Consider the following 12,500-nt stretch of genomic DNA (forward strand, 5'->3'; position numbering starts at 1 on the left):
TATATATATATATATATATATATATATATATATTATAATTTTTATTTATTTTTATTAAAGTTTGATTTTGGTTTTTATATTAGTATTATTATTTTTTTGCATGTATTTTTTTAATCAATTAGAAATATTTTTTGCAGCATTTAATTTTAATAATTAAAGAAATTTAGAATTATAAATAATATAAAAGTATAGACAAAAAAATTGTGCCAGCAGTAGCGGTTAAACGTTTTATACAAATTAATATTTTTAATTAATAAATTGTATTAATTTATTTATATTTAATTAAAAATAATTTTATGGTGAAATAAAATTCTTTGATTATATATATATATATATATATATATATATATTATTTTATGAAATCTAAGATTTAAACTAGGATTAGATACCCTATTATTTTAGATGTTAATATTATATTTTAATAATTAATAGTTATGTTCTTTAAAATTAAAAAAATTGGCTGTATTTAAAACTAATTAGGGGAATTTGTTTATTAAACGATAATCCGCGATAAATCTTACTTTAATTGATTGAGTTTATTTATTTTCGTTAACAGAATATTTTTTTAAAATTATTAATTTTCATTAAATTTTACAAAAATTTTATTTCAGATCAAGATGTAGCTTATATTAAAGTTTAAATGAATTACAATAAAAATTTTATTTTTGGATATTAAATTGAAATATTTATTTAAAATTGGACTTAATAGTAAAATTTAAAATTATATTTATTTGAATTAAGAATTAAATATGTACAAATCGCCCGTCACTCTCATTAAAAAATGGGATAAGTCGTAACAAAGTAAATATACTGGAAAGTGTATTTAGAATTCAAATTACTTAGAAAGATTTTTTTATTTACAATAAATTAAATAGTTGTTTAATTCAACTTAATTTGAAATTAATAAATTATATTTTTTATATTTAAAATTTTTTTTATTAATAAAAATATTTTTATTAAATTTATAATTTTAGTATTGTTAAAAGAAAAAATAATTTAAATTATAGTTTAATTGTATATTGATAGAAATTTGAAATATTTTTAAAAATAGAATTTTTAAAAAAGTATATTTTATTTATTGTACCTTGTGTATCAGGGTTAATTAAAAAAATAATATAAATTAATATTTTTCTCGAATTGAAAAGATCTATTTAATTTTAAATTATTTTTAATGTTTAATAATTATTTTTAATTTTTAAATAGAAATGAAATGTTTTTCGTTTTTTAAGTTATCTAGTTTTTTGATAAATAAATTTAATTTAAATATCATTAATTAATTATTTTAATTAATAAAAATAATTATTTTTGATATAAAAGTTTTAAGGGATTAGCTTTAATTCTTAATTTTATAATTAATTTTAAATTATATAATTATATTTTAGGCTTAGAATTAGTTTTAATTTGAAAATTGTAATAATTTTATAAATTATATATATATATATATATATATAAATTTTATTTTTAATTTAATTTTTTATTAAAATAATTTAATTAATAATTATTTAATTTAAATGATGATTAAATTAGTAAATATTATAATTATTTATAAATACAAATTTATATGAAAGTTAATTATAAGGAATTCGGCAAAAAATTAATTCGCCTGTTTAACAAAAACATGTCTTTTTGATAAAACATAAAAAGTCTAATCTGCTCAGTGAAAATTTTAAATAGCCGCAGTATTCTAACTGTGCAAAGGTAGCATAATAATTTGTTCTTTAATTTAGGACTGGAATGAATGATTTGACGTGATTAAGACTGTCTTATAATTATTAATTATTGAATTTAATTTTTGAGTTAAAAAGCTTAAATTTTATTAGAGGACGAGAAGACCCTATAGAGTTTTATAATTAAATTTATTTTATTAATTAATTTATTTTTATGAAATAAATATGATTATTTTGTTGGGGTGATAGTTAAATTTAATAAACTTTTTATTTTGTTTTACATTAATTAATGAATTTTTGATCCTATATTTTAGATTATTAGATTAAATTACCTTAGGGATAACAGCGTTATTTTTTTTAAAGTTCTTATTGACATAAAAAATTGCGACCTCGATGTTGGATTAAAATTTATTTTGGGTGTAGAAGCTTAAAAATTTAGGTCTGTTCGACCTTTAAAATTTTACATGATCTGAGTTCAAACCGGTTTAAGCCAGGTTGGTTTCTATCCTTAATTTTATTAAAAATTTTTAGTACGAGAGGACCATAATTTTGAATTATTATAATTTTATTTAAAATGAATTTTATTAAATTTGTTAACTATTTTGGCAGATTAATGTAATAAATTTAGAATTTATTTATGTATATTTTATTATACAATTAGTAATTTATATTAATGAATTAATTATAGTTTTTTTAAGAAGATTAATTTTACTTGTTATAGTATTAGTTAGTGTAGCATTTTTAACTCTTTTAGAGCGTAAAGTTTTAGGTTTAATTCAAATTCGTAAAGGGCCTAATAAAGTTAGAATTGTTGGGATTTTACAGCCATTTTCTGATGCTATTAAATTATTTTCTAAGGAGTTTTCTATTCCTTTAATATCAAATTTTCTTCCTTATTTTTTATCCCCTTTAATTATATTAATATTAATATTGATTTGTTGAATAACAATGCCCTATGTTACTAATTTTTATTCATTTGATTTTAGTTTAGTGTTTTTTTTATGTTGTTTAGGTATTGGAGTGTATCCTATCATGATTTCTGCATGATCTTCAAATTCTAAATATTCTTTTTTGGGGATATTACGTACTGTTGCTCAAACAATTTCTTATGAAGTTAGTTTAGTTATGGTGATTTTATCAATTTTATTTTTAATTGAAGGTTATTCTATAATTTTATTTGGTTTATATCAAGAATTTATTTGATTTATTTTTTTAACTTTTCCTTTAAATTTAGTTTGATTTATTATTTGTTTAGCTGAAACAAATCGAACACCTTTTGATTTTTCTGAGGGGGAGTCTGAATTGGTTTCTGGGTTTAATATTGAGTATAGAGGTGTGGGATTTTCATTAATTTTTTTATCTGAATATTCAAGAATTTTATTTATAAGTATATTATTTGTTTTGATATTTTTAGGTGGTGATTTATATAATTTAATTTTTTATTTAATAATTATTTTTATTAGATTTTTATTTATTTTGATTCGAGGGACTTTGCCTCGTTTACGTTATGATAAATTAATGATAATAGCTTGAAAAAAAATTTTACCTGTTTCATTAAATTATTTAATTTTATTTATAGGTTTAAAGTTTATATTTTATTGTTTTTTATTATAAATTATATTAAATTTAATCATTTAAGTTTAAATCAATAAAAGATTTAAAACTTTTATATTATGTTTTCAAGACATAAACTTATTCAAGTTCATTGATTTGTTGGTTTAATTTAATTTAATAAAATATCTCACATTTTTGTTAGTGTAGGATAAATTAAAAAATAAAAGAAGTATATTAATGTTAAAATTTGTCCAACAATAATAAATGGATTTTCTACAGGTCTTATTCCAATTCATGTTAGTATTAATACAATTCTAATAAATATTCAAAATAGAAATTGTCTAAATGGATAAAAATTTAATCCTTTGAAATTTATTATTTTATAAAAAGGTATGATTAATAATACTAAAATAGACATTAGAAGAAGAATTACCCCCCCTAATTTATTAGGGATAGATCGTAGGATTGCATACGCAAATAAAAAATATCATTCAGGTTTAATATGAGGGGGGGTAATTATAGGATTAGCAGGGTTAAAATTATCAGGGTCTCCTAATATATTAGGGTTTATTAAAATAATATAAATTAAGATAAAGTATATTAAAATAAATCCTACAATGTCTTTTAATAAAAAATAAGGTTGAAATGGCATTTTGTCAATATCTCTATTAGTTCCTAAAGGATTTCTTGATCCTGTATTATGCAGAAATATTAAATGAATAATTGTTATTATAATAATAATAAAAGGAATAATAAAATGAAGAGTGAAAAATCGTGTTAGTGTAGCATTATTAATAGAAAATCCTCCTCATAATCATTGTACTAGGAATTCTCCTAAATATGGGATTGCTGAGAGAAGATTAGTAATTACAGTAGCCCCTCAAAAAGATATTTGTCCTCAAGGTAATACGTACCCTAAGAATGCGGCGGCTATAGTTAATAATAATATTGTTGTACCTGTAATTCAAGTTGGTTTAAAATTAAATGATCCAAAAAATATTCCCCGCCCAATATGTAGGTATATACAGATAAAAAATATAGAAGCCCCATTTGCATGTAAATTTTTGATTATTCAACCATTATTAATATCTCGATAAATATGGATAATTCTATCAAATGCTATTTGAATATTAGGTGTATAATGTATAGCTAAAAAAATTCCTGTAATTAGTTGGGTTACTAAGCATAATCCTAATAATGAACCAAAATTTCATATCGTTGTAATATTTGATGGTGTTGGTAAATCTACTAAGGACCCATTTATAATTTTTAATAAACTATTTTTTAAACGTAAAGGTAACATTAAAAAGTTTTTCGTAAAGATCCTAAATTGATATTAGAAATTTTTACAACAATAATTAGTGTAATAAATAAATAGTTTATTATTATAAAAGAAATAATAAAATTTGGTTTATTAAATAATTTGTTTAATGATATTTTAGTTAATATATTTTTATTTAAATCAATATTAGATAATTTTATTGTATCTTCAAACGTAAAATTTATTTTATTATAATTAATTATTAATATGAATATTAAAATAATTATTATAATGTTTACTATTATTCATTTATTAAAAAGAAATTTTACGTTTGAGATTAATCTTGATACATAAATGAAAATAATTAATAATCTTCCTAAAAAAATTAAAAAAATTATATATGAGTATCAAAATCTTATATTTAATATTCCTGATGTTACAGAAATTAAAGATGTTTGGATTAGTAAAATTAATCCTATTGTAAATGGGGTTTTTGTTAAATATATTATTATAGTATTAATTAATATAAGTAGTATGAAAATTTTTATAATTAATTAATTAAAATAAATTTATATTAATTAGTTTTAAAAAAAAAATTTTTTCTTTGATTTACAAAATCAATATTTTAAATAAACTATTAAAACTTATATTTATATTAAAATTTCAAAAAATAGTTTATTAAAATATTAATTTTGGAGATTAATGATAGGAAAATTTTTTCTTTTTTTTGAATTTATATATATATATATATATATATATAATTTATTATTTTAATAGATTTTTATTATTTTGTTTATTTTCTATTTTTAGTTAGATTTTTAAGTTTAAGATTAAACCGGTTTCATTTATTGATAATTTTATTAAGAATTGAATTTATTATTTTAATTTTATATTTAATATTAATTTTATTTTTAAATATATATATATTAGAGATGTATTTTATTATAATTTTTTTAATTTTTAGAGTTTGTGAAGGAGTTTTGGGTTTATCTATTTTAATTTATATAATTCGTTTACATGGTAATGATTATTTTCAAGTTTTAAATATTTTTTAATGATAAAGTTTTATTTTTATTTATTATTTTTAATTATAGTTTCTAAAAATAATTTTTGATTTTTTCAGTTTAATTTATTTTTTTTAAGGTTTCTTTTTATATTTTCTGGAAATTATAGATTTGAATTTAAGAGTATAAATATTTTTTTGGGGTGTGATAATTTATCTTTTGGTTTAGTTTTATTAACTTTATGAATTGGAGCATTAATAATTATATCAAGGTATTTTATTTATGAATTAAAAATTTATTTAAATTATTTTATTTTATTGATATTTTTTTTAATTTTATTTTTATTTTTAACGTTTACTGTAAATAATTTATTTTTATTTTATCTTTTTTTTGAATGTAGATTAATTCCCACCTTTTGTTTAATTTTAGGTTGAGGTAATCAATTGGATCGGGTTCAAGCAGGGATTCATTTATTATTTTATACTTTATTTGCTTCTTTACCTTTATTATTAAGAATTATTTATTTATTTTTTGAATTTAAAAATTTAAATTATATTTTTTCTGTGGAAAATTTAATTCAAGTTTATACTTTTTATTTATATGTATTTTTAATTTTTGCTTTTTTAGTAAAGTTACCTATTTTTTTTATACATTTATGATTACCTAAAGCTCATGTAGAAGCTCCTGTTTGTGGGTCAATAATTTTAGCTGCTATTATATTGAAGTTAGGGGGGTATGGTTTATTACGGGTTTATATATATTTAATTAATATGGGTACTTTTTTTAATGTTTATTTGATTGTTTTGAGAATAATAGGAGGAATTTATATTAGTTTAATTAGAATATTTCAAGTTGATTTAAAATCTTTAATTGCTTATTCTTCAATTGCCCATATAATAATAATATTATCTGGGCTATTAACTTTAATAAGATGAGGAATTTATGGTTCTTATTTGTTAATAATTTCTCATGGTTTATGTTCTTCAGGTTTATTTTGTTTAGTAAATATTATTTATGAACGTTTAAGAAGTCGGAGATTATTTATTAATAAGGGTTTAATAAATTATATGCCTAGAATATGTTTATGATGATTTTTATTATGTTCTTCAAATATAGCAGCTCCCCCTTCTTTAAATTTAATAGGTGAAATTATATTAATCAATAGATTAATTATATGAAGTAAAATAATTTTTTTATTAGTCATTTTTTTATCTTTTTTTAGAGCTTGTTATACATTATATTTATATTCTTTTACTCAACATGGTAAAATAAATTATTTTTTTTATTCATTTTCTCAAGGTAATGTTCGTGAGTATATTTTATTAATATTACATTGAATTCCTTTAAATTTAATTATTTTAAATAGAGAATCTTTTATTGTTTGAATATAAATTAATTTAAATAGTTTATTTAAAATATTGATTTGTGGTGTCAAAGAAAATTAAATTTAGTTTTTAAATTATTTTTATATTAAATATTTGTTTATTTAGTTTTATTATAATTTTTTTTATTAGAATATTTTTATTTATATTAAGTATTTATTTTTTATTATATGATTTAGTTTATTTTGTTGAATATAATTTAATTGAAATTAATTCTTCTTGTGTAGTAATAACATTTTTATTTGATTGGATATCATTAATTTTTATAAGAACAGTTTTATTTATTTCTTCTTTGGTAATTTTATATAGAAATTCTTATATAATAAATGATTTAAATTTGAATCGATTTATTATATTGGTAATTTTATTTGTTGTATCAATAATATTAATAATTGTTAGTCCAAATTTAATTAGTATTTTATTAGGTTGGGATGGGTTAGGTTTGATTTCTTATTGTTTAGTAATTTATTATCAAAATGTTAAGTCTTTTAATGCTGGTATGTTAACTGTTATTTCTAACCGTATTGGTGATATTTTTTTATTATTATCAATTTCTTGAATAATAAATTTTGGGGGTTGGAATTTTTATTTTTATGTAGATGTTTTAAAATATAATTCTTTTATAATAGTAATTACTTTAATAATTTTGATTGCTTCATTTACTAAAAGTGCTCAAATTCCTTTTTCTTCTTGACTTCCTGCAGCAATAGCTGCTCCTACCCCTGTATCTTCATTAGTCCATTCTTCTACTTTAGTAACGGCAGGGGTTTATTTATTAATCCGATTTGAAAATTTATTTAATAGAGAGAATTTTATTATTATATTTTTATTATTATCTAGATTAACTATATTTATGTCTGGGTTAAACGCAAATTTTGAATTTGATTTAAAAAAAATTATTGCTTTATCAACTCTAAGTCAATTAGGTTTAATAATAAGAATTTTATTTTTAGGATTTAAGTTTTTAGCTTTTTTTCATCTTTTAATACATGCATTTTTTAAAGCATTATTATTTATATGTTCAGGAGTTTTTATTCATGGATTGAATAATTTTCAGGATATTCGTTTATTAGGTTCAATATTTAATCAAATACCTTTTACTTCTATTTGTTTTCATTTTTCTAATTTATCTTTATGTGGATTTCCTTTTTTAGCTGGGTTTTATTCTAAGGATATAATTTTAGAAATAATTTTAATATTAAATTATAATATATTTATTATATTTATTTTTTTTATTTCAACTTTTTTAACAGTTTCTTATACTTTTCGTTTGATTTATTTCTCAATATTAGGTTGATATAATATAATTAGATTAAATTATTTAAATGATTATGATGTTTATATAAATAATTCAATATATTTTATAATATTGATAGTAATTTTAGGGGGTTCTATATTTAGTTGATTAATTTTTCCTTATAGATATACCATTATTTTGCCTTTTTATATAAAAATTTTACCAATTTTAATTATTTTTTTAGGCATATTATTTGGATTTTTTATTTATTATTTAAATGTTAAAATGTTTAAGTTAAAGTTTTATTTTTTAAATATATTTTTTAGAACAATATGGTTTTTACCTGTTATTTCTACTTATGGTTTAATTAAAAATATTATATTTATAAACAAAGAACTAACATTAAATTTTAATCAAAATTGATTAGAATTTTATAAAAGAAGAATAATTATAATTTTTATAAAAAATTTATATATATTTATAGATTTATTAATTTTTTATTTTAATAATGTTTTAAATTTATTTTTATTATTTGCCTTTTTATTTTTTTATTACTTTTTTATAATATAAATGTTTAAATAGCTTAAAATTTAAAGTATATTATTGAAGATAATATGATGATTTATTTAAATCTTTAAACATTTAATTTATAAAATTAAATAATTTATTTTTACAATGAAAATGTAATGTTTTTATAAACTATATAAATTAGAAATATAAATGAATTTTAATCATTTAATAAAAAGTTAGAAGCTTTTTTATTTATATTTCTATTTAATTGGAATTTTTATTCATTTTTATTATTAACAATAATAAGCCTCTTTTTGGCTTCAATTAATTTAATATAAATTATTTAAGATAAATTAATTGATATTAATAATTTTTGAATGCAGATCAAATGTTATATTTAACTATTATCCTATAAAGTAGAGTTATTAATAAATAACTATAATTTCAGGTCGAAACTGAATATAAATTTTATTTCAACTTTGTAGGTTTAAATTCAGTTTAGTGCCCCAAATTTTCATTCATAGTATAATCCTAATAATAAAATTAAAATAAAGTATGATACTATAAATAGTCAAATTTTTATATTCGAAATTGTTAAGGTTATAATTATTGGTAATATTAACGTTACTTCTACATCGAAAATTAAAAAAATAACTGCAATTAAAAAAAAACGAATAGAAAATGATATACGTGGGTATCCTTTTGGATCAAAACCACACTCAAATGGTGAATTTTTTTCTAATTCATAAAATGTTTTTTTTGATAAGATTATTGAAACAGTTAATATAATAATAGTAATTATTATAATTATTATTAAGGTATTAAATATTAATTTAATTATTTATACTAAATTTTGTTAGACTTATTGATTGGAAATCAATTATACTTAAAGTTATATTATATAAATATATTAGTATGTTCTTCATCAGTAAATAGAAATATAAAGGAAGAGTCAAATTACATCTACAAAATGTCAGTATCATGCAGCTGCTTCAAATCCAAAGTGATGAAAATTAGAATAATGATTTAAATACACTCGAAATAAGTTAATTATAATAAATGTTGTACCAATTAATACATGAATTCCATGGAATCCTGTAGCAATAAAGAAAGTTGATCCATAAATTGAATCTGCTATTGTGAATGGTGCTTCTAAATATTCATACCATTGTAAGATTGAGAAAGTAATACCTAAGATGATTGTTAATAATATTCTTTTTAGTGTTTCTTTTTTTATGTTATTTATTAATCTATGGTGGGCTCATGTAATTGTAGCCCCTGAAGAAACTAAAATAATTGTATTTAATAAAGGAATATCATAAGGGTTAAATGGTGTAATATTTTTAGGGGGTCATATTCTACCAATTTCAATTGAAGGTGAGAGGGATCTATGAAAAAAAGCTCAAAAGAAAGATAAAAAGAAAAAAATTTCCGAAACAATGAATAAAATTATTCCTAATTTTATTCCTATTATTACATTTGATGTATGTAACCCTTGATAGGTTCTTTCTCGAATGATGTCTCGTCATCATTGAATTATAATTAAAATGGTGATTAGAATCCCTAATATTAATATATTTTTTAATTTGAAATTGAACCATTTAATTGAACCTAAAAGTATAATTATTACAGCTAATGATCCTAATAAAGGTCATGGCCTGTAATTAACCAAATGAAATGGGTGTTGAGGAAAGGGTATATTTTTATTTGACATTATTTAGTTTACTTCTCTAGAGTATAGAGTTATTAGTACTATAAAAACATAAGCTTGAATAATTGAAACAGCGAATTCTAAAATTAGTAAAGAAATTTGTCTAACTACTAAAAGAGATGATGATAATATATTAATTTTTGTTCCGATTCTTCTTAATAAGGTTATTAGTAAATGGCCTGCAATAATATTTGCCGTTAATCGTACCGCAAGTGTTAAGGGACGAATTAAATTTCTGATTGATTCAATTAAAACTATAAAAGGTATTAATGCATTTGGTGTGTTTTGAGGAACAAGATGAGTAAATATATGATTTATATTTTTTAATCATCCAAATAGTATAAGTCTTAACCATAAAGATAATGATAATGTAATTCTATTTGATAAATGTCTAGTTCTAGTAAAAATATAAGGGAAAAGACCTATAAAATTATTAAATAAAATAAATAAAAATAAAGATGAAAAAATTAATGTTCTATTAATTTTAAAATTACCTAATAAAATTTTTACTTCTGAATGAATTATATATATTAATTTTCATCATAAAATATTTTTTCGTGATATAATTAGTCAAAAAGTTGTTGATGGAAATAGGAATGTCCCAATTAATGTTCTTGATCAATTTAAGTTTAGGTTAGGGAAAAAAGTTGAAGTTGGATCGAAAATTGAAAATAAATTTATTATCATTTTCAGAAACCAAATTTTTTTTTCTTAAAAAATTTATCGAATTTTTTTTTAAAAAAATTCTTTTTTCTAAAATATGCTATAATAATAATTGTAGAAAAAAGAATAGTAAAAATTGTGAATAAAAATAATCAATTTATAGGATATATTTGTGGAATAAAAGAATATTAGAATTTTCTAATATTTATAGTTTGACTAACTATTATTTTAATAAATTAATTCTTTTCATTAAGAATATTTGCTAATATATTATAAAATGATTTAAGAGATCATTGCTTGCTTTTCAGCCACTTAATGAATTAAAATGAATTAATTCATTTTAAAAAAAAATTTATTGGAATTCTTTCTATAACAATTGGTATGAATCTATGATTAGCCCCACAAATTTCTGAACATTGTCCAAATATTAACCCTGGTCGTTTAATTAATAACCTAATTTGATTTAATCGTCCTGGAATTGCATCAATTTTTTTCCCTAGACTAGGGATTGTTCAAGAGTGAATTACATCATTTGATCTAACAATTATACGAATTTGTGCATTTAATGGAATAATTGTATTATTATCTACATCTAATAAACGGAAAGAATTTTTATTAATTGATTTGTTTATATAAGAGTCAAATTCGATATTTTTGAAGTCTGAGTATTCGTATCTTCAGTATCATTGATGCCCAATTGTTTTAATTGTAATTAGGGGTTTATTAATTTCATCTGTTAAGTATAGGAGATGAATTGATGGCATAGCAATAAAGATTAATAATATTGAAGGAGTTATTGTTCAAATAATTTCAATATTTTGTTTGTTTAAAAGGTTTTTATTAGTAAATTTATTTAATATTATAGTTAATATTAAATATAAAATTGATATAGTAATTAAGATTAAGATAATTATAGTATAGTCATGAAAAAAGATTAATTGTTCTATAATAGGTGAATTAGCATTTTGAAAATTTATTCTTGATCAGGTTATCATTTTCTAAAAAAAGTTTAAAACTTTATTTATGGGGTTTAAATCCAATGCATTTTTCTGCCATAATAGAATTTTTTCGTTATTTTTGGAACTTCTTCATATCTATGATCTGAAGGGGGAAATTTTTGTTTTCATTCAATAGATGAATTTGTAATTTCTATGAATATAATTTGTCGTTGAGTTGACATTCTTTCTCAAATAATAAAAATTAGGTATAATACTCTAATAAAAGAAATAATTGATCCAATTGTTGAAATAATATTTCATATTGTAAATGCATCTGGATAATCAGAGTAACGTCGTGGTATTCCATTTAGGCCTAAAAAATGTTGGGGAAAAAATGTTATGTTTACTCCTAAAAATATAATAGTAAATTGAATTTTTAGTCATTTTATATTTAATGTTATCCCAGTAAATAATGGATATCAGTAAATAAATCCTGCTATAATTCCAAATACTGCCCCTATAGATAAAACATAATGAAAATGTGCTACAACATAATATGTATCATGTAGGATA

At 19.2% G+C, this 12,500-nt stretch overlaps 3 protein-coding genes and 3 pseudogenes across 3 annotated transcripts in view; 3 read left to right on the forward strand and 3 right to left on the reverse strand.

Annotated features, from left to right (window-relative positions):
• Positions 1 to 2,264, forward strand: part of LOC124224112 (NADH-ubiquinone oxidoreductase chain 2-like) — a 3,557-nt pseudogene extending 1,293 nt beyond the window's left edge.
• On the reverse strand, positions 1,638 to 4,552 carry LOC124224116 (cytochrome b-like). The gene is given in 1 exon segment (XM_046636533.2): positions 1,638 to 4,552. A coding segment is annotated over 1 exon segment (816 nt). The 5' UTR covers positions 4,525 to 4,552; the 3' UTR covers positions 1,638 to 3,708.
• LOC138191351 (NADH-ubiquinone oxidoreductase chain 1-like) lies at positions 2,268 to 4,206 on the forward strand (annotated as a pseudogene).
• Positions 4,553 to 6,417: 1,865 nt separating the features above from the next.
• LOC124224127 (NADH-ubiquinone oxidoreductase chain 5-like) overlaps positions 6,418 to 12,500 on the forward strand; it is a 6,508-nt gene continuing 425 nt past the window's right edge. The window contains 2 exon segments of the mRNA XM_069138052.1: positions 6,418 to 6,431; positions 6,947 to 12,500. The exon segment at positions 6,947 to 12,500 is cut by the window's right edge and continues 425 nt beyond it. Coding sequence (XP_068994153.1) covers positions 6,418 to 6,431; positions 6,947 to 8,165 — 1,233 coding nt within the window. The 3' untranslated portion in view covers positions 8,166 to 12,500.
• On the reverse strand, positions 9,522 to 10,329 carry LOC138191355 (cytochrome c oxidase subunit 3-like; annotated as a pseudogene).
• Positions 10,329 to 11,984, reverse strand: LOC124224123 (cytochrome c oxidase subunit 2-like). The gene is given in 1 exon segment (XM_046636541.2): positions 10,329 to 11,984. A coding segment is annotated over 1 exon segment (660 nt). The 3' UTR covers positions 10,329 to 11,324.

The sequence above is a fragment of the Neodiprion pinetum genome, unplaced genomic scaffold (assembly GCF_021155775.2).
Source record: "Neodiprion pinetum isolate iyNeoPine1 unplaced genomic scaffold, iyNeoPine1.2 ptg000098l, whole genome shotgun sequence".
Classification (NCBI taxonomy): Eukaryota; Metazoa; Arthropoda; class Insecta; order Hymenoptera; family Diprionidae; genus Neodiprion; species Neodiprion pinetum.